General features: G+C 37.6%; 1 protein-coding gene across 6 annotated transcripts in view; it reads left to right on the forward strand.

Moving 5' to 3' along the window:
* The window catches only part of FILIP1 (filamin A interacting protein 1), a 206,588-nt gene that overhangs the window by 76,520 nt on the left and 102,434 nt on the right, over positions 1–27,634 (forward strand). For 5 of the 6 annotated variants that reach the window (XM_077903343.1, XM_077903338.1, XM_077903339.1 and 2 more), the window contains exon 2: positions 26,080–26,361. In XM_077903343.1, coding sequence (XP_077759469.1) covers positions 26,080–26,361 — 282 coding nt within the window. Of the gene's footprint in view, positions 1–1,984; positions 2,099–26,079; positions 26,362–27,634 lie in introns of those variants that run through there. The other variant, XM_077903341.1, reaches the window with a different exon arrangement.

Raw genomic sequence — 27,634 nt, forward strand, 5'->3', positions numbered from 1 at the left:
TACATGCATGGCATTGCTGAGCAGTCCCCACTCAGTATTTCATTTTGTTTCTCCAAAACTCAACTGGTAGTCAGATGTTATTAGTATCTTCATACTCAAGTAAAGCTGAGGCTTTGAAAGGTTAAATAGACTTTTTGCTATACAGCTCACTCTAAATGTGAGAATGTTAGAGCTGAAAGAAAGTAGAGGTAATCTATTTTATCAAAACCTTAGATGCTAAGGAATCAGACAGGTAACCTAACACCAAAAATCCATGCTTTATCCAAAAGGGGCAGCTGTTACTCAGTTTCAACCTTTGTTTTCACTTGGGCATGTAGGCCCAGTGTTGCCAATCTTATAATTTTTGAAGAGAAATCAGAAATCTGGATTTAAATGTGGAATTTCCCAGTGTTTAAAACATGCTGGGCAAACAAGGTATGTCCAAAAACTGGGTGTGGCCAAAGGGTTATATTTGGCAACTTCTAATCAAGTACAAGTGAGGCAGAGAAGGGAAGTGAGCTGCCCAATGTCATGCAGCAATTCAATGGTATAGCTGGGAATCAATATGCAATATATATTCCTTCCATTTTTTTTCCTTAAAATGTTAGATTACATGTTACTAAAACAGTTATTTGGGGTGCCTGGGTGGCTTGGTCGATTGCATGTCTTATTCTTGATTTTGACTCAGGTCATGATCTCAGAGTTGTGAGATTGAGCCCACATTGGCTCTGTGCTGGGCATGGAGGCTGTTTGGGATTCTCTCTCCCCCTCTCCCTCTGCCTTCACCATCTCCCACTCCCGCTAATGATAATTATTAGTAAAATAATACAGATCTTTAATCTGTTCAGAAAAATTGAAGTGTGTAGTTGAGGAAATGAGCTAATGATTGACAGGGATACACTGACCATAGATTTTTGAAAGGTATTTTAAAATTGTTTACTTCCTTGGTATGCTCTATTGAAAATTGACTGATACTTGTAATGCTAATGCTTTTGGCATAAATATTTATAAATATTTGTTTTTGTTTCTGCTGATTGCTTTTGCTTAGTGGTTTATAAGGAGCTTTAAATAGTGTGATTTAGAGAATAAAATTTCCAAGGAAAAAAGAAAACCTCTGCGTTGGTTTTAAGTTTTTGCTCAATAGATGTTTCATGAGTTAGAATAATGAATTCTAACTACAAATTTTCTAATATTCTTATTTTTCATTTGATGTAAAAATTGGAGAAATGAGTTAGGGAATAATTGTTTAAATAATGAAGAAACTTTCTGCTTTGACTTTAAGATTTTTCAACTGTGGATCCTAAGAGCTATAGAGTCCTTCCATAGTTTAACTTGAAACATTTTCTTCCTTCTTTGTTTCCTATGTTAAAAAAACAAACAAACAAACAAACAAACAAACAAAAACTCTTATGGGAATTCCTTAGTCCTCCTTTCATTAGCTGGGCTGTTCTGGGCTCTGAGATGGGCTACTCCACTGATACTACTGGCTAAGTATCCTGCATGATGCAGACATTTCTGGATTTATATGGATGAACGTTCTGGAAAGGAATATACAGTAAATGAAGATGGAGAAAGGAGGAAGTTTCACTCTTCAATCACACTCATTTCTTTTTTTTTTTGTTTATTTTATTTTATTTTATTTATTTTATTTATTTATGATAGTCACAGAGAGAGAGAGAGAGAGGCAGAGACACAGGCAGAGGGAGAAGCAGGCTCCATGCACCAGGAGCCCGATGTGGGATTCGATCCCAGGTCTCCAGGATTGCGCCCTAGGCCAAAGGCAGGCGCCAAACCACTGCGCCACCCAGGGATCCCAATCACACTCATTTCTTAAAAGAAGTCATTGGAGTTAAAGGTTAAAGTGACAAATTGGTGGGGGTTTTGCTGGTGGGCCCTCACCTTTGTGGTTTCATGAAGTCTTGTGATTCTTGATCTTTTGTTTTTTTTTTTTTTTTAAGATTTCATCTATTCATTTATGAGAGATACAGAGAGAGAGGCAGAGACACAGGCAGAGGGAGAAGCAGGCTCCCAGTGAGGAGGCCCAATGCAGGACTCGATCCCAGGACCCTGGGATTGCTATCTGAGCCAAAGGCAGATGCTCAACCACTGAGCTACCCAGGTACCCCTGATTCTTGATCTTAAGAGTCTGATCTTGCCTGCCATTACACTTTGTGAATGGATATCAGCATTTCCCTATTGCAGATTTGCACAGCTACCAAATGTTTAACAAATGTTAAATATCTTCAATAGGCCTAACCATAGTGAAAATTCTTTTCATTTGCAACTTTTCCTTTACATTCTGTATCATCATGGGCCTGGCAGTAAACCTAGCTGATTTGCCATGAAGGTCAGGGAAGGCAGATGGAATCCCAGATTTCTATGTTCTTAGGATTTTACTTACTTGAAGTTAAGCATTTTATTTTATTTTTAAAGATTTTATTTATTTATTCATGATAGACAGAGAGAGAGAGAATGGCAGAGGGAGAAGCAGGCTCCATGCAGGGAGCCTAATGTGGGACTCAATCCTGGGACTCCAGCATCACGCCCTGGCTAAAGGCAGGTGCTAAACTGCTAAGCCACCCAGGGATCTCAAAGTTAAGCATTTTAAAAGATCAACTCAGAGTGCTCGTATCTCATTTTCATATTTGCCACAATGTATTTTTGAACTTTAATTTTGAAATAATTTTACATTTACAAAAAAAGTTGCCCAAAGAGCCCACAATATATTTTAAAAATGAATTTCTTAAAAAAACTCAGAAGTTATTTCCTTGTATTTATAACATCTATTTAATGCAATTATTGTATATATATTTTTTATCTTTGTTAGGAAAAGCAAATCATCATAGCAATATGGCCCTGCAAATGCATGTGTTTTTCTATTGACTCAGGTGAGGGAGGATATTCATAATGCTTTGCATTCAATAAGTTCTCAAGAAATATTTGTGGGCTTGTCTATGTAATAGGAAGGATTTGCTGACACAAATTAATTGAGAATTACTTAGCCATGGCCTAAATTTGTATTTCAATATTAGGAGGAAGTTACCATACCCTAGTTCAATTGTGTGGTCCCTTTAACTTAGAGTTTTGACTTGGACAGGGGTCCTGTCTTAGTATGTTTTGGCTGCTGTAACACTGACTGGGTAGCTTATAAGCAACAGAAATTTATTTCTCACAGTTCTAGAGACTAGAAGTTTAAGATCATGGTAGCAATATGATTGGGTTCTGATGAAGGCTCTCTTCTGGATTGTAGACTGCTCGCTTCTCTCTGTGTCCTCACGTGGTGGAAGAGGCTAGGGGAGCACTGTGAGGTCTTTTACAAGAGCACTTATTCCATCTATGAGGTCTCCACCTTCATGACCTAAGCACTTCCCAAAATCCCCACCCTCTAATACCATTACATTGGGCATTAGGATTTCAACATATGAATTTTGGGAGAACACAAACATTCAGATCATAGCAGGTCTACAATAACCTTTTTTGGAAGAATATGGCAGTTCCACTCTACATCATTATATTTGAAGGCTACTGTTATGTATAAATATTTCCTAATTTCTTTATAGTATCCTATTATACATTGATCATCCATTTTTTTAAATCCCTCTGAAATCTGAGCTGCTTGACTAATTCCAAGGGGTAGATATTGTTCTACAGTGTTAAGAATAGCTTACTTTTTATTATCCTGTATCTATCCTCCTGCATGCTTTAAGGACTTCTATATTTGCTCTTTGTAGCTATTGTTCTGTACTTTAAGAGAACATAGCATTGCAACTCGAGTTATGACCATATTTGCCTACCATAGTAGCTTAGATTCCCTCCTCTCAAGGATCTGGGGAATTGCTATAATGTTGGACCTCTGTGTCAATGTGCTGAGAGAGAGAATTCAGATATGTGGAGACATTTCATTTGAGGTTATTTGAGGAGAATGCAGTATTGGTCTATAAAGTTGGTCAGCGGCCTATTTGTAACCCCCATTTCTGGCAGAGCTTTCCTATTGGAGTTGTTCAAAATTTATCTAGTTTCTGAATCTTTTAGTCACTTTTTGGCTCTCTTGATTTCTGTTACATTTGGGAATCCTATAAATTTGCCATCTTCTTAATAAAAAGCCCATGAATAGAAGCAGCATTCAGAGGTCTTTATGATTTCTGAAGACTTTTGAGAGACCTGCTTACATTTTTTCCACACTCTTCAATTTATTTCAGCTGGAATGGGGCCACTTTTTCCAGGAGATCAAGTAGAATATGTTGGTGTCCGTTGCATTTTCTCAGACACTGCTTTTTCCCCAACTTGGTTTAATCCAATTACACAAAGATGCACTGCTTACATACATTTTGTGTAAGCTCTGTGCACTAATTGCTGAAGGGGTTACAAAAGTGAGTTAGGTGGTTTTTGTCCTAAAGCTGTTTATGAACTTGTGTGATGAGGGAAATAGTTAAGCACACCAAAGCTATGCAGACAAGAAATCCGTTTCTGTTTCCTTTTTTATTTTTTACTTGGGTTAAATTTATCTAAAGCTTTCTAATCAAAGCTCTGTGGAATAAGGGAATAAGAAGAGAAAAGCAAAGTCCCTGGGCTGAATATGCTTATCATGTGCTATGAATAGTCTTGCTCCAAAATATGAAGTCCAGATGTTGGATTTATCCCTTAGTTCAGTGAATGACAAAAGTCATAATACTACATCTTTTATATCTTCACTCTTTATATATAACCTGTGACAGCATTAACCCCCTCTGATTCTTATTCTCTGCCTAAAAGGATCCACTGGCAGGCACACAGTTAAGCACAGTTGGAAGAAGCATATTCTGGAGTTCGTGACAGTAAAACCGGTTGTCTTTGGACTGTCACTGTGCCACAGTAATAGAATGTAACAGATAATACAGGAATTGTTACAATGCAACATGACTAACATTGCCATCCTACACAGGGCCTTGTACCTAAAATCTTTCTTTTCAACAAATTAATTCATGAAGCCTCATAGCTTATGACTGTGAAAAAGAACATTGAGTGGTCACCTGCCTTAGATGGAGAAACTGAGGCACAAAGCAAGCAATTAATTTCTTTGAAATGTCCAGTGAGCAGTTAATTTCTTTGGAATGTCCAGTTATCCTCTTAGCCAACATTACTGATGACTAATTCTTGGTTCTTGACAACAGTTCTTCCCCAGCTCAAATATGTTCTCAGCAAATTGTGAAGCTCATGACCAACCAATGAGCACTGCTCTGCTTGTTCCATTAGAGATGCATTAGAAATCTTCAAGGTCATTGTTTGTTTGTATATATCTTTGACATCATCTTTTGGACTGTGTTTGCGGCCATTACTTCATAGAGAGTAAGGAGAGATCCTTGACTGTATCAACACATCAGTAACTGTTACCGAAATACCACAGACCCATGCTCTCCCAGGAGGCACCCCTGGCCAAGAGGATTACTGAAATGAGGACCGTGAGGAAGAAGAGAAAGCCAATGTCCTTATAAACTAAGCTTTATTTCTAATTAGAGAAAAGAAAACAAGAACAAACTATTGACTTCAGTTCAAAATGCAGCTTGTTTTCTTTACAGAGGCTATTTATGTTTGTCCATACAAACTCGTGCTTTCTCCCTAGGTTATTGTCACATACTTTAAGAAGACAAATTATTTCCTCCTGATTTTTTCCTCCTTCTACCTGCTTTTCCGTCTGCTTTGAGAAGCCACAATCCAATACTGTGGACTGAGGCTTGACTAAGCGGAATGTGCTTATTCTTGTCAGGCAGATGGAGAGTAAGTGAAGAAAGCAAGTGATGCTATCAGGTTTATCTGATATATCCATTTTTCCTACTTCTGCCTTCATAATATCTTACTCAAGAATGCAGAGAAATCTCTCCAATCTGATTCTGCCTGGAATTTTTCTGGAAAAAAATAAGAACAGGAGGTTGACGCTGTATAGTACTTGGCCCTTTCTCAGTGGTGTGCTGGAGCCAACTGGCAATGCCTTGCAGGAGCCAACTATGCTCATCTCTTCTCAGCTCTGTGTTCAGTGATGTCATGTTGGTGGCTTGAAATTAGCCACAATGGGGGTATTGATGCCACGGAAATCTGCAAATGCTACCAACCAATCAGGGATTTTTTTTTTCCTGAAGAGCTAGTTTACCAGCACGTCACTGCCCTTTGTCCTTAACCTATATCCGAAGGATTTCTGCCACTGTCCAGTGAAACTTCACCAAACCTTTGACATATTGTGAGCATGAGATGACAACTCAAAATGAATTAGGAAGAGATAAATTCTCCAGCTGTGTCATCATCAAAAGATAGCTTGGGGGCAGGGCTTTATCTGTCCTATAATCTCTATGAGCAACTGCAAAAAGGTCCACCAAACAACTGGTAATATATGACATAAATGTGCTTTCTAAGCAAATGGAGCTTTAAGATAATCTATAATCCTTTGTTCCCACTTTCAGCCAAATTATCCCACTAGATCTCCTGGTTCCAATAAAATCTTAGCAACACTTGCTACCAACTTTGGTACAGTTACAGGTGGAGGCTTTTTGCAGCAGTGACTTCTGTGACTCTGTGGCTTCTATAGTCCCAAAGACTTTTAAAAAGCATCAGAGATTCTGGCCCCACCATAGCCTTTAGTGTGAGGGAAGTTTGGTTAGCATCTGAGCATGGAGGTAAACCCTGGAGGCTTCTAGACTTCCTGAGATATCTTCTTTGTTCCTTTGATAACTCCAGCAGCTTCAATGATGGCAGTAGAGGCCACTGGCAGCAAGAGCAAGAGAGAAGGAAATACCAGAGTCTCTTGGTAGCTGTCAGGACAGCAGGGAGAAGTATAGCTATTCACTCTTTTCTCATAGGGACTTCTATTTCTAGAAGAGTGAGGATCTTTGAGAAGAATCTGCAGGTCCCCAGTCACAGGTAGGAGCAGTTTGAGAGGCCATAATTTTACTTTCAGGTTACTATATTCTAGGGGGCATGATTTTAAGTTCTCAATCTGTGAAATGGCAGAGGCACAAAAAATGTGGCATCTGAATTCAGGCAGACATGATTTAACTATTGGTTAGCCACTAACAATCACTTATCCATTGATTGATATTTCAAGATAAAAAAAGCAAAGAACTCCCCAATGACTTAACGTTGTTCTCTGGAGAACAGTGGACAAAGTGATAGAGGCCTCTGAGTTGGCCTTGCATGTATGATATAATTTTGTGCTTTGAAAAAATCAATTGCTAGAATACAGAGTACTTAAATTTTTTTTAAGATTTATCTATTTATTTGAGAGAGAGAGCGCGAGCGAGCACATGCATGCTCAGCAAGGGGGATAGAAAGAAAGAGAGGGAAAGAGAGTCCCAGGCAGACTTCACACTTAGCACAGAGTGGGTGGCAAGGCTCCCTCCCATGACCCTGACACCACAACCCCAGCCAAAACCAAGAGGCAGACCGTCAATGGACCGCACCACCCAGGTGCCCCCAGAACACTTAAAATTTTTTTTAAAAATCATATTAAATATTCACTCTCTGTGAGCCATTGTGGATGAAACCCATGCCATCTTGCGTAGGGAAGGTGCTTAGTAACAGCTTTGTCAAACTGGTTTTGGAATAGGAATATTGATTTATATTTTTATAATAAATTTAAAATGAATTTACCTGGAAGTAATGCACTCAGCCAACCATCTAGCACATGCAGAAGATCTTACTAATTTCTCCAGCTCTCACCATGACTTACCTTTTAAATTGGAACAATTTTACTAGAATGTGAGTTCCATGATGATACAAACCACCTACAATTCTTTTTTTTTTTAACCCAGTGCTTGGCACTTTGAAATCACTTAATAAGCATATATTGAATGAAAATAATGCAGTGAATCCTGACAATAATTTCATTAATGACAGTAATATGAATTTTGTTTTGTTTAAAGATTTTATTTATTTATTCATGAGAGACACAGAGAGAGAGAGAAAGAGAGAGAAAGACACACACACACACACACACACACACACACACAGACAGGGAGACACAGGCAGAGGGAGAAGCAAGCTCCATGCAGGGAGCCCAATGTGAGACTCGATCCTGGGTCTCCAGGATCATGCTCCGGGCTGAAGGTAGTGCTAAACTGCTGAGCCACCCGGGCTGCCCTAAATATTGTTTTTGAATTTAGTTTTGAGCAATATATTTAAAATTTTTTTTTTAATTTTTTTTTTAATTTATTTATGATAGTCACAGAGAGAGAGAGAGAGGCAGAGACACAGGCAGAGGGAGAAGCAGGCTCCATGCACCGGGAGCCCGATGTGGGATTCGATCCCGGGTCTCCAGGATCGCGCCCTGGGCCAAAGGCAGGCGCCAAACCGCTGCGCCACCCAGGGATCCCTGAGCGATATATTTTAAAGTGATAAAAGTTTACTCTAAAATTTCCTTTTCAGGGTACCTGAGTGGCTCAGTTGGTTAAGTGTCTGCCTTCCACTTGGGTCATGATCTCAGGTCCTGGGGTAGAGCCCCATGTCTGGTTCTCTGCTCAATGGAGAGTCTGCTTCTCCCTCTGCCTCTGCCCCTCCCAATCTCCCACCCTGCTTGTCTTCTTACTCTCTAATAAATAAATAAAATCTTTAAAAATTTTTCCTTTTCAATGATACATGCATATGTAGGGTATGGTATTTGTAAATATATAATTGACAAAATGATTTGATGAAAACAATGGGACTTTTAGTAAAATCTAAACAGCCTACCAAATGTCGGGTATGATTGCTCTATAATCGAAGTGAAATCTATGGAGGAATAGAAAACCTCTAAGTGTGTGGTCCCTGTCTAGGACTTTGGTTCAAGCAAAATCCAGCTATTTAACAATTCTTGGAAGAGAAACTCTATTTTCATACAATTTGTGTATGTCAGTATCTTTTACATAAGTTCTTATGAGAGATTTTTAAAAAGTAGTTCTCTTCTGAGGTTTTAATTTTTTGGTTTTTCTGTTCTATATTTGTTCTTAAGCTCCCGCTAGTCACTGGGTACATTTTCTTAAAGCAGAGGTATAGAGAGGACACAGGGAAGTTCAGGCTCATTACCTCCCTTGGCCATGAGTCCAATAATGCAGGCACATTCTCTGCCTGGAACAGCTGGCCGTGGCTGGTCTGGAGGAAAACTCTCTGTGCACGAGCTATGTCACCTCCCTCCACTGCTTCATCAGCTGCCTGGCAAAACTTTGTCTTTGGCCACAAGTGTCATTAGATGAGAGAATACTGATGAGAGAAAGCAAATACATCAGCACTCCTAGAAAAGCATTTCTCAATTTGTGTTCTGTGGATGGTGAGTCATGCTAGTATACTAGGAACAGAGGAGCACAGAAAACAAGGGGAAGAAGGGTAAAGGACGCCCTCCCTGGTTACACATTTAGAAAATGCTCACTTTGGGCATTTTGGTTGGCTTGAATGACAACTGATGAAAATGAAATGTCAACAAAATAAGGAGGTAGTATTGAGTTACTGAGAAAGTATTTTTTCTCATGGCTGCATGAGAAACAGACTTTACTATTTACGTACATCTTAATTTTTAGACATTAAAATTATAGGAATATAGCCAAAATTAAAAATAACCTGTATTTTGTACTTGCTTGATGTGTAACCATAGAACATTCCTTGACCTTCCACTGCCTTTGCTCCCACTATTTAGTTACCATAGGAACCACCAACGTTCACTTTTTTTTTCCTGAAGTAGAAGAATAACAGTATCATATGAGGGACAAACTGAAGGCTGAACATGCCAACACAGAGTACAGTCTTATTACAAGATGCAACTTGCCTGGATTAATTCATCATGTTCTGCTATATACATAATTAGTATTTTGGGGCACTTGCTTCCATTTTGAACTTCTAAGTCCACGTCAGGCCACTGAATAGAAATGCATTTTTGTTTATACTCTTCCTTTAGCCTGGAAAGATCCTATTCATCCCTCAGACCCAAGGAGAGTATTGCAATCTGAGAAATGGTCAGTCCTCAAAGCTTGTCCCTCTGTCCTAATCCACAGGCATTTGTCTTTGCACTCTTCCAATTTTTTTATGATTTTTTTTCAGGATCAGATCTAGTTATTTTTCAGATCCAAGATTGCTATTAAAGCATTATTTGAAATGCCTCTTATTTTAAAAATCTGTTTAAATACCTATTTTGTAGACAGTTTTTCACATGAGAAGTCATTAGGATATGGCCTTCCATTATATTTATTTACAAAGTTTATTAATATTTGTTTTTTTATTCATTTTTTGGATATAACTATAATATGCCTAATACATGAAGAGATCAACATAACACTTCATAAATAAACAAATGTTTGGGATAAGTGATTGCATTTATAAATAATGGATTGAATTGTCAAAAAAATTAGCGACCAATATTTTGGGTTATGACGTTCTTGAGAGAAGGAACTTGTTTTATTTTTTTGTGTGTCCTTGTACCCAGAATGGTTATGCTCTTATTATGTGGCATAGTGGTACACAAAAAAGTTTGCAGAATGAAATATAACCCATAGTTCTCAAGCTGAGGAAGCCAGGGATTTAATAGTAAGAGATCAGTGAGGCATTTCCTCATCTTAGTTCCTACCTAAATTAATATAGAACCCTCTCTCCACCTTCCTTAGGTTAATTTAAGAGGTGGTCCCCAGAGGGTGTCTATTGGCCTCCAAATACTGTCCTGCCCCTGAGCTGGCTTGAATATCTATTGGTGCCTCTGCTACTCCTGTTGGTTGCAATAGTGACCATGCAGAAGTTTCCCAAATCCTCTCTTTGCTTCCTGCATGTCACTTCTCAAACCAAGACCAGAGCTTCTTACAGAGCCTTTGCTGGCACACCTCTTTTTCCCATTTATGCCTTTATTATAACCCCCTGTCAGCCTTAGCTTTGAGTGCATGTCTGTGGAGGCATTCCCAGGAGCACATTCCCTGCTATGCTCAATATTCCTCTCTCATTGCAAAGTGGCATTGTCCTTGGATTAAACTTGTGATAGACTACAATTTCTTCCTTTTGGACAATTTCTTTGCAGGAGGTTTCTTTGACCATCCTGCCTACAGAGTCTACCTCTTGCCTCTATTCCCTCCCCCATGCATTTCTCCCAGCTATCCAGGCTTGCACAGACTGGACCTAAACTCAGATGGTTTCAGAAGACAGATAATAAATAAAATTGGCAAAGTGTTTGCATATAAAGCCCACAGGAGTAGTCATTACTAAATACTTTCTCCTTTTTTTTCTTGAAACATGAAACTCTCTTGATGTAGCTTTTGTTTTTATCTTTAGGTACAGAGAAGAAAAACATAGTGCAAACATAGTAATAAATATATGGCAATTGACTCGTGGGTCTCAGTGTTCAAGAGGTAATGGAGGGTGGTAAGGACTAGTGGTGAGCTGGCAAGTAAGTCCTCCAACTAAATGAGTCAGCCATGATTTGACTCTGACTGAATGTAACTATGTGGGAAAATGGGCTCAGTTGTGCCGTATATTCTGATTTTTTTTCAATAAAATCCGTGTATCAAGATTATTTTGTGAAATATTCTGACCAAAAAAAGTCTAATTCTTTTTGATGGCTGAGTAGTATTCCACTGTGTGTGTGTGTGTGTGTGTGTGTGTGTGTGTGTACATATTACATCTTCTTTATTCATTCATCAGTCAATGGACATTTGGACTGTTTCCATAATTTGGCTATTGTAAGTAATGCTACAATAAACATTGGGGTGCATATTCAATGATGTGCATGGAGCTAGAGATTATTAAGCGAATTGAAATCAGTCAGAGAAAGGCAAATTCCACATGATTTCACTCATATGTGAAATTTAAGGAATAAAACAAATGAGCCTCTTTTTAAAAGAGAGATAGAGGCATACCAAGAAACAGACTCCTAACTATAGAGAATGAACTGGTGGTTATGGGGGCGGGGGAGTGCTGGTGGATGGGAGGATGGGTTAAATAGGTGATGGGGATTAAGGAGGGCACTGGTTGTGATGAGCACCAGATGTTATATGGAAGTGTTGAGCCACTATATTGTACACATGAAACTAATATTACACTATATGTTAGCTAACTGGAATTTAAATAAAAACTTAAAACAAATGAAAATTTGCAAATAAGTAATAAATAGTTAAAAAAAAAAAAGTCTAATTAACTGCTCCTTTCACCCTGTATCTGCAAAGAGATTTTGACCTGTAGGACATCATTTTTTGACCTACAAATCTAAACTCTCAAACAGGGACCCAGTTGGAGGATGGATGGTAGGTAGGCAGGCATGTAATCAGTAATTTAAATAGTTACTTGGCATGACTGGAAAAAATATATATATTATTGGTATCTCTAGTTTAGTTATGGGAAGAGCAGAGAGTTTCTAGTTGAAATCTGAAGATATTTTGAGGCCTCATTGCAATATCCCAGACCTATCTTAGTTCTACCTTGTCCTAGAATATTGGTTGTCAACATGTAGTCTGGGACCAGCAGCATTATCATCACTTGGGAACTTATTAGAAATGCAAACTCTCAGGCCTCACCCTAAACCCATAGATTTGGAATTCTGGGAGTGGGAACAACCAACCTGTGTGTTAATAAGCCCGTGGGTGATTCTGATGCAATCTGAAGTTTGGGAAACATTGCCCTAGGCTTTCAGAGGGAGCTTCTTTACCTGCTCCTAGAGCTCTGGCAGGCTGTATAACCTTGGTCTTCTGGCTTCCTTATCCCCAACCTCAGGTTTTAGGAGCCAAGATATGTCTGCTATGGGAACTCTGGATTCAGCTTGGCTCTCCACAAAAAGGGATTTTGTATTTAAGACATAAAAGAGGACATCGGTACTTAGTAATGGAGGGAATGGGAGTTGGGAATTAAGTACATACAGAGGGGAAGAGGAGGAAAAAAATACGTTCCCAGATTTCTTCTTGGCTTCCCTCTGCCATAGCTTATTTTACATAGAACAGCCTAGTGGTATGATTTAAAGAAATATTGTCTTTGTCCTACTTTTAGCCTCTTAAAAATGGCTACTTCTGTTTTAATTTCAATCAAAGATTCACTAGGTTTCATAAAGACTGAGGAATATAGAGTTACGGTTGTGACTCTACTATGTGATTTAAATTTAGGAAGGTTGATTTCTTAACTCCATCCTGAGATTCTGAAAGAGTGAGAGTTCAGTAGACGGGTGAGAGGTTATATTTGGGCTGGGGACACACTGTAGACAAGTCTCGAAAGGCCACTTGTGCAGCAGAATGCGATCACTGGGATCTTATTTTTTATAATTTCAGTGAAAGGCATAGGTGAGGAACACAGATGGGAAGACAGGAAAAGTGCCTGAAAGAAGGAATACAGGGAGGGCAGAGAAAGGCAATGGTTAGTTTTGGGGCGGAGGACCCTTGTAGCATTCCCTCTTTCCAAAAGCTTCTCATCCACCTCCTCGCAGAGGTTCTGCACAAAAATTTCATTGTTGGAAAATCCCTGAGCTCTGGTTGCCTCCAGCCCCACATAGGAGTCTTATTTCTTGCTTTTAATTTCAAAGTTAAAGCAGGAGTGATGGTGATGTGATTTAAAGGAAAACTCGTTTACATATATTGCCTGAAGGTCCTGTAGCACTTAGGTTTATAAACTGTACCCAGGGTTATATTTCACAGCTAAGACATGGCATTAAATCCAAGGACATAATTCTAATACTTTATTTCTTTGTGACTGAATTCAACTTTACTCTTTAGTTACCTCTTACACTTTTTACCTGCAATACCCACTTGAGGTAGAGAACTTAACCTGGATATTTCCTGGTAAATTTAATTTTATCTGGTGATTTGTTTTCCTTTCTCTTTTTCAGTCAAGTCAGTATACATAGCTCAGTCCTAAAACAAACCAGAATTCCAGTTCAGTCTTTTCTTTCCCTCCTCTTCAGCTCTCTTCCTCTGTATTTCAGGGGTATCACACAAACACTGTGCTTCCTCTGTGGGGGGCAGGTAAGGAAGTTTGCTAACATGACCTGCTTAGTGGTGCAACTCCAGTATCCGGCTCAGACTGACTGCTCTGCTGCCGTCAGGACTGGCCACATAATTTAGGGGGCCCAGTGCATAAGGAAAATGTGGGGCCTCTAATTCAAAAAATGAAGGATTTCAAGATAGCAACAACAGAGCATTAAACTGAGTGCAGGGCTCCGTGCAACTGTATGAATCACATGACTAAAAAGTAGTTTTACCTATATGTCCTCTTGTCATCTCCCAGCCCAGCTCCAGGTGAAAGTCATAGCCTCAACTCTTTATCGGGAAGTGCCCTGTCTCCCCTGTCTTAGAAGCCTACCATACTCTCACAGATTTCCTGAACTGTAGCTGCACCTTCTGCTTCATCCCCACCTTAGATGGAGTGCTTTGAAGCGCTCTGCTTTGGTAACTCTTCTAGTAGCATGCCAGCTGTCTCTCCAAGATATCTTTCACCCTTGCCCAGTGTTCAGCCACTTGCGTACCTTGTCTACCTGATACCATGGGCATCAGTCTCCATGACCTCCTTTGCACAAACACATGCTGCTAAATCTCTGTCGTCTGTCTGCAATTCCCATGGCCAGGGGGATTCCTACTCTCAAACTGTAGCATAGCAGGTTCTTCCACCTTAGATTCCTCAAACTTTGTGAAGGAACCATTTTACGTTCATGCTCTCCTTCAAATTATTTGGAAGAGAAGAGGATAGGTGGGCTGATGGCATAGCTACTACATTATCTTTTTCTCCAAGTTTTTCTTCTCTCGTATTTTTAGCCACTTTTCTCATTACTGTAAACTGGGGGAGGGAGTGGCAGAAACCATTTCTGTTTCTCCCAGTTTAAATGCACCTACTAATTATAATTGTCACACAGTCTAAATCAGGGTTGGCAAACTAGGGGCTAGGGTTTGAATCTGGCCACACCCATGTATTGTCTGTGGCTTTGGCAGAATTGGGTAGATGCAGTGGAGACCACATGACCTGCAAAACCCCATATATTTAATATTTTCTTCTTTAGAGTAAAAGTTGTTGACTTCTGGGCTAGATGATCACAGTTGAAAGTAGTGTCTGTCTCTGGTGGTACCTATATGGGAGTGTTGAAGACTTCAGTACTTAATCGGCCATAGAATGCTTCCTTCTACTACTGCTAATAAATATTTTCACATACATATAGAGTAGAAGGCATTATAATTTCACATATATGCAGTGGGTGGGACAGGCATTATTATCCTCATGGGAAAGCTACCAGTCGGAGAGGTTAAGTAACTTGTCCAGGCTTACAGAATAAGTGAATGTGGGGTTAGCAGTGGGGGCATGGCTTTCTTGATTCCTTAGGGTTAATGGCAAACATCTCCAGGGGAACTCAGCATATTAGGAAAACAAATGCTAAGGATGTATGATGTCATGGGACACCTTAAGGTCCACTGTAGGGTTGGGCATATGCTGAGGTAGTATGGCTGGAAGGTGGAGAAAAAAGTAGTTTGGGGCCATTATTTGTTTGAAAAAAATTATTCCAAAAGATGGTGACCCATTTTCTTTTTTTTTTATTAATTTATTTTTTATTGGTGTTCAATTTGCCAACATACAGAATAACACCTAGTGCTCATCCCGTCAAGTGCCTCCCTCAGTGCCCGTCACCCATTCACCCCCACCCCCCGCCCTCCTCCCCTTCCACCACCCCTAGTTTGTCTCCCAGGGTTAGGAGTCTTTATGTTCTGTCTCCCTTTCTGATATTTCCCACACATTTCTTCTCCCTTCCCTTATATTCCCTTTCACTATTATTTATATTCCCCAAATGAATGAGAACATATAATGTTTGTCCTTCTCCGATTGACTTACTACACTCAGCATAATACCCTCCAGTTCCATGTCAAAGCAAATGATGGGTATTTGTCGTTTCTAATGGCTGAGTAATATTCCATTGTATACATAAACCACATCTTCTTTATCCATTCATCTTTCGATGGACACCGAGGCTCCTTCCACAGTTTGGCTATTGTGGACATTGCTGCTATAAACATTGGGGTGCAGGTGGGTGACCCATTTTCTTATGTACTTCTTGCCTACACACTATGTTTGAAACTTCTGTATTACGGTAGCATGACATTTCAGATAAATTCCTGATGCATCTTAATTAGCTAATCACAGAGATCTATTTACTCTTTGTGCCAGGCTTTGCATTCACATAGCAACTAAGCTTATGAAGATTTGTTGATGGATTTAGAATTCACAGCCTCTTCACACAGTATCAGACTGATAAGAGACTTTAAATATCAGATAAACGTCTGTGACAATAACATGGCTTCTGTTGCATTCATGGAATTTTTGCCTTTTTTCTTGCTTGGTTTATAAAGTAACTGTTCTCTGTTTTCAGTTTAGGCTCCCTATACTCTGATCTCACCCAGGCCAAGGGATGTTCAGGGATAATTAGAAAAGACAGAAGTCAGGACGACTTAAAAACAGACACAACCCATGACTCCCTCTATTACAACTGACTTTAAATTGCTCTTTTATGTTAAGAAATGGTCTAGAGATTGAAAAGAAAAGGCATTTAAAGGACACCTGAATGCAATTGATGTATGTGTAGACAATTAGAACACATAAAGTCATGGGCAGCACACAGATGGGGTGACCCATGCAGTAGTTCATCTTCTCCCTTGGTAGCATGAAGCAGTGATATCCAAACCACAGTGTGTCTTTCTTCTCATGGAAGTTAACCCATCTTGTCAACCTTGAACAGCAGTTGTGATTTGCCTTGCATTTCTTGAAAACGCAATAAAATTATTGAAGAATATTTAGTGCAGAAAGATTTTTTCTAACAGAAAATTTGTACAATTGGCTTACTAAAGCAATCAGCTACTGAGCAACTACTAGTTCTAGCAAACTAGACTTTTTCTTAATTTGCCTAATTTAAAAAATCTTTTAAATTCATGTCTTGTTGTATAACAATTGTCATGTTTCTGAAGTCTTAGTTACTTTTTCAGTTCAAAAAATTAGAAGTGCAAAGTTCCTGCAAAGGCAAAGTTCCTCTTCAGCTTTGCTGAAAATCTCAAGCATCAAGAAACAGAAAGGCAGCAACATAAGAGGAGCAGTAGGGGAAAAGAGAGTGTAGTCTTAGAAGAATAAGGTATCATACAAGTAGAAATTAGAGAAAGATACCGGCTGAAGCAGTAGGATTCTGAACTAATTATTATTGTTTGAGACTATTTGGTTGGATCCTATCCCCTGAGACTAAACTTGTTTCAGTCCCCTAAAAGGGTAGCTACAGATTCATTTGTGTTGCAGTAGTTCTGATATGGTGGGAAAAGTTTCCATCCAGACTTCTCCTCGCACATGAAGAATCCAAACAGACTTGTGTTCTAGCTCAGGCTTTCCCAGGCACCAGTCATTTATTTGGGGCAAATGTCTAAATCTCTCTAAATCTCATTTTCCTCATCTTTATAAGGGGAATAATTATTCCCTGCTTTATGGATTGGTATGAGGATTTCATGAAGTGCTACTATATATGTCAGATACTGACCCCAATGCTGAGAGCATAATAAGCTCTTTAGTAAATGTCAGCTATTATTATTGTGAATAGAGGTAATATCTAAGAATAGTTCATCAAATATAGACTGCTAAGATATAGTCTAAGGTATTTGTCTTTCTGGCTGCATTGTTAGGTGAAGGGAAATGACTGATTCTTATATAGTTCTGGGGCTGGACCTTTTCAGGAGTGATGGGATACAGGAAGGAATTCTGGCTCCAGCTAGGCAGAGCCTAAGATGTTTTCTGGTAATTTTCCTAAGATGTTTTCTTTGTCACATAATAAAACCAATGTTTAGCAGTTTTGATTAAACTAAATGGTAACATTTTTTAGAGGCCACAGGTACTATTAGAATGTCTGAAAAAACTGTAGTGCCCAAGTAGAAAGAATATAAGTAAAAGTAACCAGAAAGCTAAAGAGTTATCTTAATCACTTAAACTTCAGGCCTTAAAACATAAAAGAATCCACCAGTTTATAATCAACAACTATGTATTATATATATGTTTAGTAGAATAGTGACATCAGAATTACAATAATAAAATATTATAGATATTAAAATATTTAAAATATATTTGAGGTTTAAGAGTGAGTCATTAAGGTCGAAAATACCAGAAGAAAACATTATGTCATTATGTCATTGTTTCTTTATAAAATAGTATATTTCTAGATAGTTACTTTTCTCTTTTATACAATCAACAGTAGCCTTACTTCTGTGAAGGAAGTAAAAAGACAGTAACAAATTCCAAACCCTGTTATAAATGCTAAAAGTGAATATAAAGAGGTAAACTGACAATTGATAAGAGACGTCACCCTATTTTACATTCAAAGTTTTAAAATCCTCAAATTGTACATTCATTTAGACTCAGGTATCCTATTTTTCTCCTTCTTTAAAAATTTAAATTCAACTTGCCAACATATAGTATAATACCCAGTGCTCATCACATCACGTGCCCTCCTTATCAGGAACCCTACTTTAAAAGAATTATTTCATGGCAGTTCCCTGATCTGTTCTTTCAGTATTCTTTTTTTTTTCTGGAAACTTTTCTCAGGTCTGCTTTTATCTTCTTTGAAGAACATTAAACAGAACTTTATAAAATATTTCACCACGGTTTTGGGCTAGAGTAGAATAATATTTTTTTAATTTTGCTGCAGTTATGTTTTTCTTAAACTTTTGATTACGACATCATGGAATTGACTCCAAGAGAATCCCCTTTCTTGAATTCTAACATTTGTGGAATTATTTAGAAGAATTTTCAGTTGATCTGGATAGATCTGTCCTGGTAGAATGAAAATAAACAAAAATCTTGGTTATTTTGAAGATTTTATGAGTGTGGATAATGAGCAGTGAAAAATCATTTAACATAGCTTGCTTCATTAATTGGATGAAGAAAGTGAAAGAAAATTTAAGAGTAAACCTAGGAACACTTATGAACGGTCTGTGCCATTGAGAATGAATGATAATCTCATGAGAAATGTTTGAACATTTTATGAGTTGGGCTTTTTATAATTAGACTTCACCAAGTAAATAAGATATGCAGAGACAATCATCTGGCATGGATATAAAATAAACTGGTAGATTCTTTTATGTTTTAAAATGCACATAAAACTAGAACAGATGTTTTCTTTTGCCTTCACTTTTGGGTGCTTTGGGTATTATCGTTTAAGTCCAACAGAAAAAACCAGGACAGTTCCATGCTAATGTTCTGGAAGCCCCACTTGCAGCAGGCCTTCTGCCAGGCCGCACTGTAAAAAGTAGGCTTTTCTGTAATTATGTGCTTTCCTTTTTACTATGTACTATAATTTTTCCTTATAATTCTATAAAGTCATTTAAAAATAGAAATTATATAAATAAAATTATTGTGACATCTCACCCCATGCACTAGGTAAGTTCTTGGAAAAGTATATAGCTAAAATAACCAGAAACAGAGGCTGGATACTTGAGAAGCATAGGAACTATTCCAAAACCTAATTTATGCAGAAAAAGTTTCTGTTGGTGGTAGAGATGGGGGGAGTATTGTGGCCAACATTGAATCATACCATGAAAAGATAAATCTGAAAGGAGACAAGAGCAAGAGTGAGAAAAGGGAAAGGGGAGATTCAAGGTCAAGATTTGCAGGAGCTAATGAAGGTGGACACTAGAGTGAGTATTTCATTGCTGTAGACTTCTTTCTCTGTCCTTTTCCTTTCCCTTGTTCAAAAACTCTAGAAATACTTGTTGGTTCAGCATAAATGGCTCAAAGTCTTGATAAACATTTTCTGATTCCTAGGATATTATTCATCTGACGCTATGCTCTGGTGGTTGCCCAATATATGCAGGGAGGAGGGAGGGCCGGAAGAGGAGGGATGGCTGTAGATAAAAGAGGGAGGTTTGGAATAACATTTGGTATTTCTTTTCTTCACACCCTAGTCAGCACATTCCATGCTAACTATTGCTGACTAATTACTATGAACGGAAAAGTAAATGTATTTCTTGAACTATGTAGGATAATATACTTATTAAAAAGAGGAATTTGTGCCCCAAATAATAAGGATTTTTTTTATAATAAGGATTTTTTTTTTAAAAAAGGTGGGATGGTTACACATCTGATGTGAATTTTCAGTTTATTTATACCTTTTTCTTGAAGAGAACTTTCTTCAAAGGGTAAATGCTGTGGTAAAGCAAAGGCATTTTTTATTTCTTTCAGAAATTTTGTTATCTACATGTCCCAAACTTGGAGCCATGCAATCAACTATTAAGAAGCCTACAAAAAAAAAAAAAAAAAAAAAAAGAAGCCTACAGAGTACTAGTTGCCTTTTTTGTTACCTGCCTGATATTCCTGTAAACACAATGGACAAGATTTGGCCAATTCTGATTAAATGTTTGCTGTTGTTTAACTCCAGGACTTTTTAACACAGATGGTCCCTGTTCAGACTTTGCATCCTGTTTTCATAACCTGTACCTTAATATTTAGCCAGGTTGCTTCTCGGAATAATTTTAAAATGATTCATCATTTTACAAGTTCTGCAGCAGGTTAATGATTTTGGCAAAAGTATTTACTTAGCAACATAATTTCAATTGCTGTGTGAGTTTTGCATATGTGTCTGTGGGGGAAAGTGAAAGGATTTCTCCAACTCTGTAGTATGAAGTGAAAAACATTACCTTAGTAAGCATTTGCATATTTTTCTGGATCATCTGATTTTTTTTTAAGATTTTTTTTTTTTAATTTATACATGAGAGACACAGAGAGAGAGGCAGAGACTTAGGCAGATGGAGAAGCAGGCTCTATTCAGGGAGCCCGATGTGGGACTCAATCCCAGGACCCCCCGGATCATACCCTGGGCCAAAGGCAGGCACTAAACCGCTGAGCCACTGGGGCTGCCCTGGATCATATCTGATTTATTACAGAGTATTCCCCCACCCCTTCCAACTTGCATGTATTTAAGAACTTAGAGGAAAGCCATATAGTGAGTAGGTATTTGGAATTAGACCTGGGTTCAAATCCTAGCTCTTCTATTCACTAGGAGTAGTTGTGTGATCCAAAAAAAAAAGGATATTTAATGTTTTTCAACCTCAGTGGCCATATCTGTAAAACTGAGAATAATGGCACCTACCTCAAGGGGTGATGTGAATATTAATTTAAATGAAATGCTATATGTAAAATGCTTAGCACACTATGTATCACTTAAGAAACAGTATGTGATGCAGCCACTCTGGAAAACAGCATGGAGGTTTCTCAAAAAGTTAAAAATAGAGCTACCCTATGACCCAGTAATTGCACTACCAGGTATTTATCCAAAGGATACAAACCTAGCGATTTGAAGGGGCACATGAATCCCAATGTTTATAGCAGTAATGTCCACAATAGTCAAAATATGGAAAAAGCCCAGATGTCCATTGACAGATGAATGGATAAGAAGATATGGTATTTATATACACAAAGGAATACTACTCAGCCATCAAAAAGAATGAAATCTTGCCATTTGCAATGACCTGGATGGAACTAGAAAGTATTATACTAAGCAAAATAGGTCAATCAGATAAAGACAAATACCATATGATTTCACTCATATGTGGAATTTAAGAAACAAAACAGATGAACATAGGGGAGGAAAAGAAAAAATAAAAGAAGATGAAATCAAAAGGAGGCAAATCATAAAAGATTCTTAACTATAGGAAACAAACAGGGTTGCTGGAGGGGAGTTGGGATGGGGGATGGAGGAATTGGGTGATGGACATTAAGGAGGGCACTTGATGGAATGAACCCTGGGTGTTGTATGCAACTACTCAATCACTAAATTATACCTCTGAAACTAAAAATATAATATATATTAATTAATTGAATTTAAATAAAAAATTAAGAAAAAAAGGAACTACGTGAGAACTATAGAATAAGGAAGAGTATGACTGTCACTAAATGTGATACATGGAAGTCATTATTGTCTTGATATTTTCTCCCTTCAAAATAAAGTAGTTTGGGCAGCCCCGGTGGCTTAGCGGTTGGTTTAGTGTTCCCTTAACCACGGGTGGGGTGTGATCGTGGAGACCCAGAATCGAGTCCCACGTCAGGCTCCCAGCATGGAGCCTGCTTCAACCTCTGCCTCTCTCTCTCTCTCTTTCTCTCTTTCTCTCTCTCTGTCTCTAAAAAATAAATAAAAAATCTTTAAAAAAACAAAAAAAACCAAAATAGTTTAAAGTGGACATTATTGGGGTGCCTGGCTGGCTCATTCAGAAGAGCATGTGACTCCTGATCTTGGGGTTTAATTTTTTTTTTATTTTTAAAAAATATTTTATTTATTTATTTATTTATTTATTTATTTATTTATTTATTTATTTAGTGAGAGACACAGAGAGAGAGGCAGAGACAAAGACAGAGGGAGAAGCAGGCTCCGTGCAGGGAGCCGGATAGGGGACTCAATCCCAGGACCCTGGGATCACAACCTGAGCCAAAGGCAGATGTTCAACCACTGAGCCACCCAGGTGTCCCAGATCCTGGGGTTTTAAATTTAAAAAAAGAAAAGAAAACTTTATAAATAAATAAAAGAGTGGACATTATTGACGGCACACTTGATTACACTATTGAGACTTCTGTTTTTTTACTTTCATATATGGTGTCTACTTCCTTCCTAAAACATTTATTGGCTAGTTTGTTATCTCTGAGTACTTTTACAATGCCAAGATGGAACATTCTGATTGCTGACTTTGTTGTGGAGATAAAGATAGTAGATCCTATTTGGATCACCAGGAAAGGACTAAAATCCATGTGCACACATCAAAGGAAAAACCAGGCATGGAGGAAAAATATTTGCTGAGAGAGAATTAATGTCATGGTCTACCACATGAGATTTTTTTATCAAAGTGAAAGACCATGGAAGAGAATAGAAACTCAAGCTTTTGAGCTAATTAGTAATATAAAATAATTAGATAATTCTAAGTTATGTGTTTTTTTCTGTGAAAGTAATTAATTCTATAATTAATTCTATAACCATATTAATACAATTCCCCCACTTAATTCTATGAAAGCTATTAATACTACAATAAAATTTACTTAAACATGTACTGAAAGTATTAGAAAATATTAAATATAAAAAGAGTGGTACTAAGTAAATGTCACTTTATGTATGTTTGTAAATATGATCAAGTAAATGCATATAACATAGATAGGCATTTTCCTAATTTAGGAATACTCAAATGCTGTAGATCCTATAAAAGATATAAAAAATCCTGGGAAATATGACAAACACATGCTACAGTCAAATACAAATGTTGTATATGATTAAGGCCATGAATGACTAAGTTTAAAACATTACCACCTAACTATTATCTGGAATTTTTATTAATGCATGATCTAAATTGAAGTTGTCAAATCAGTATTTGATGCACCATCCCAAAGAACCTTAAGATCTTGTAGAGAAAATTATTTCAGGTAAAAAGAATTCACATGTGGCTTGGAGTTGTAGGGAATCACAATTCAGTTTGGGAAGCACATGTGTCTTAGTTTTGATGTGTAAAAGTCAAGAGTTAAATTTAACGTAGTTGGAAGGGAAAAATAGTTTTCCCTTTACCTTTCTAGGTTCTTGGCTAAGATACCCCTGTAACAAAAAGACAAATCATCAGGAGAAAAAGAAACAGAAGTTTAATAACGTGTACCTCCTCCATACACAGGAGAGGAACTCTGAGAAATGGCTCAAGCCATTACCTTACTATCATCTTCAACTAAAGACAAAAGATGTTGGGAGTGGGGAGTCAGTTGTGGGAGTATACCAGGATAAGCATAGTAAATAAGAGTGAAGTGTTGTGCAGATTTAAGTCCTTACCTTCTCTACAGAGAAGAGTTTCTAGAAATTTAGTCATTCTTCTCTTCCTGCTACAGTGGAGGAGATACCCTTTCAAATGGAGATTTCCCACATAAATTTAATGTTTCATACAAAAGAATAATTTCTGCTCAGCTCTCAGAGCTTCACCTGTGTCTACTATTTTTAAATAATCAATATGCCAAAACATATTTTGCTCCCTTTCAAAACCTCCTATTCATGGCCTCTCTCTCTCTTTTTTTTTTTTTTGGCTGGGGGCTTAATCTCTCTTTGCCCACAAACTGTGATAAAGTATAGTAGGTCTGCTCTGAAGTGCTCTAGCTTCTATTACAAAGGCACATCTATTCTTTCTTCATCAGGGAAGCACAAAATGCTCTAAACTTTCAAGTACTAATCACTGAGTGAACCAGAAAATTGGGTGCCAGTGTTAAGGACCACTTCTTCACTTTATATTGTCTAAAATTGGGGTGCTGAGGAAAATTCATACATATACAAAAGGGTCCATCTGGTTATAAGAGTTCAGTTCAAAAAAAGGAGTGTGAATTCAGATTTCAAAATGGAAGAATTGAATATGCACTATCTGAAAGGAAGCATCACACTGTATTTATTTTTCTATGATAAACCTAGTGTTTTCAAAAGCTTTCCTTGGTTTCTTAAGTATGGTTGGGTTCATAAAGGAAATTTACTTTCAGAAAATAAGTCTCTGTATTTTATCTGGAATGAGTAATGAAAATCTTGCTGCTTAGCTGTTCAGGGGAAAGACTATTTATACTGTGAGTTTTAAATAAGCCCATGTGCTAAGCTACTATATTTAAAGGTTTAGGCAAATTTTCTAGTACAGCCCCCAGGATATTACAGCTCCCTTTCTTGCACTTTGAGTCCTAGGCTTTGAGTTCAGTTTGTTTGTTTGTAACATAGCTGTTGGTCAAGTTCTTCTGCTCAGAGACTGACAGAATCAGTAAAGCATTCATGATGGAAAGACCCAAATGTGTTCCCCACAGGATAAGTTAGCCACTACTTTGTCTTTTTTCTTTATTTTACCTCAAAATATTTTAAAAATTTTTTATTTTAAAATCTGTTTTCCCCAATTCTTTGTGCTCTTCTTATTATTACTATAAATGACTGACATAAGACAAAACCAAACCAAAAAACTCCCTGATTTTTAAAAAGAGGTTATGGAAAAACAAAATCCCACATCACTAAAAACAACACCACCCTCTTCCCTTCGAGTTTCCCTTTTCCTCTCTCTCTGTTTGAAGCCCCCTCCACCCTATGTGGACTTTTCTGTACCTTGTGACTTCCAACTGGTTCCTGGCAGAGTTTGAGGTTTGAATTTTCTTTTCTTTCCTTCTTTCTTTTTTTTTTTGTATATATTTTATTTATTTATTTGAATGAGAGAAAGCACACACTCAAGTGAAGAGAAAGGCAGAGGGGGAGGGACAGGGAGAGAATCTCAGGTAGACTCCATGCTGAGCATTGGAGCCCAATTTGGGACTCCACCTAATGACCCTGAGATCATGACCTGAGCCAAAACCAAGAGTTAGATGCTTAACTGACAGCCACTCAGGTGCCCCAGATGTTTGAATTTTCTCATAGACTTAATTTAGAAAATAAATGTTTTATTTTACAACAGCTTTTGATTCACATAATTGTTGCAAACATAATACCAAGTGTTCCACTATATACCACACAGTTTCCTCTATAGTTAACATCTTACATTAGAATAGCACATTATAATTTATAAATCAATATTGATACATTATTATTGACTAAAGTCAATATATGCGTTATTCATATATCCTGACTTTTCCTTATAATGTCCATTTTCTGTTCCAGAATCCCACCTAGGATTGTCCTATTGTCATGTATCCTTGGGTTTCTCTTGGCTGTGATAGCTTTTCAGATTTTCTGTGTTTTCAATGACCTTGATAACTTTAAAGATTATTGGTCAGCAATTTTGTAGGCTATCTTTCAACTGGGGTCCATCTGATGTTTTTCTCATTATTAGACTTGAGTGATGTTTGGAGGAAGGAGGCCACAAATGTAAAGTACCGTTTTTAATCTCATCATATCAGAAGTACAGGCTGTAGACATGGCTTAGGACTCCTGGTGTTGACCTTAATCATTTGGTTTGAGATGTTTATCATGTTAGTATCACATTTTCACTTTTTCCTGAAGACCATCAAAGCATTTCCCTGAAGATTTTAATGACTTTCATTAAAGCTCTAAGGAAGCTAACTGGAACTGATCTTTCAGTATTTCTTTATTGGTGATGCTATGAAGCTTCTAAAAGTTCTAACTAGTTAGACAAATAATTTAAGTGGTAGTAATAACATTTTATCTTTTTTCATGTATTGTAGGTGGGAATGAGATCCCGAAACCAGGGTGGTGAAAGTTCATCCAATGGGCATATCTCTTGCCCCAAGTCCTCTATCATCAGCAATGTTGATGATAAAAGTCTCTCAGAAGATGCAAAAAAGAAGAACAAATCAAATAGAAAGGAGGATGATGTCATGGCCTCAGGAACTGTCAAACGACACCTAAAACCATCTGGAGAAAGTGAACGAAAAAATAAGAAACCCTTGGAGTTATCCAAAGAAGACCTTATACAGCTCCTCAGTATAATGGAAGGAGAGTTGCAGGTAGAGTCAAATTTTTTCAACTATTTGTTTCTAGTTCCTAAGCTATTAAATGAGACACATTTAATGAGATTCATTAAATGAATCTGTCTGTCTCACTGGATTGTGAACTTCTTGGGGAAAGGGGCTATGTTTTTCTTATTAATTTCTAAATCCCTGCCACAAGTTTGTACCAAATATTTATTGAATGAATTAATAAAGGATAGATGGTGATTCCAATTTCAAGCTTCTCTAGAAGCAGAAAATTTCTTCATGATGTGATTTTGGTAATAATTTAACACAGGCTTCTGTCCTTAGTAAGCAGTGAGGTTATCTAATTTAGCCATTGGCTGCAGTTGAAAACCATAGAAACATTGATTGTTAGAACACAGATTAGATTAATGATTACTTTTGCCTTTTTCTAGAAAGTAGAGTAAAAGGGAGATAAAAAGATAGAGGGAAAGAAAGACATAGAGAGGGAAAGATAAAGAAAACTTTGTTTAAACCAGTCTTAACTCTTTTCTCATTTTTTCTTAACTTTCAGCTTTAATTGTCTACACCATCATAGGAGTTGAGATGAACATAAATAAGCAGAACATTGTATTATGAAGTTGTAATATTCTCACAAAGAATTTTCAAGTCTATTATCTCATTCGATATCAGGAAAAATGTGGGTTTTATTATCTGTATTTTGTAAGGAGGAAAGTGAGGCCCAGAAGAGTTAAGGTTTGCCCATATCTCATCTTAGGCCTCCTGATTCTTGATCCAGTGTTCTTTCTATTGCCATCTGCACCACCCTTCTGTAGCTTCTATAAACCCGGTCCCTCCTTAAGTATCCATTCTTAGGGATCCCAGAGAAAGTTGGGATTCTTTTGAATTTCTAAGCTCTGGACAATTGTGTTTCTGAAAGTGGGGAAAAATGACGTTTTTTTTTTAGAAGAGAGTATGACTTAAGAGTGAAGTTGTTCTTCTTTTTGTTTTTGTTCGGCTCTTAGCTTGCATGAGCCTCAAGAGGAATGCTAACAATCGCAACCCCGTGAGATGAAACCTTTGGTGCTGTTAGCATCAGAGATATTATTTGCAATCTACCCTAAACTAGGGTGGGCTAGTCTGATCTGTTCCTGTTCTCATCTGTGTGTGCATACAGATAAGGAAAGCCCTGGGGAAGAGAGAAATAGAAAACATACAAAGCTCAAATTTTGAACAAATAAACAAACACGATTGAGCTTACCATTTATGGGCTGAGAAAAATCACATTTGCATTTCACAGCAAAAGATAAAATTTTCCATTTACTAG

This window comes from Canis aureus, chromosome 7, assembly GCF_053574225.1.
Source record: "Canis aureus isolate CA01 chromosome 7, VMU_Caureus_v.1.0, whole genome shotgun sequence".
Taxonomy (NCBI): Eukaryota; Metazoa; Chordata; class Mammalia; order Carnivora; family Canidae; genus Canis; species Canis aureus.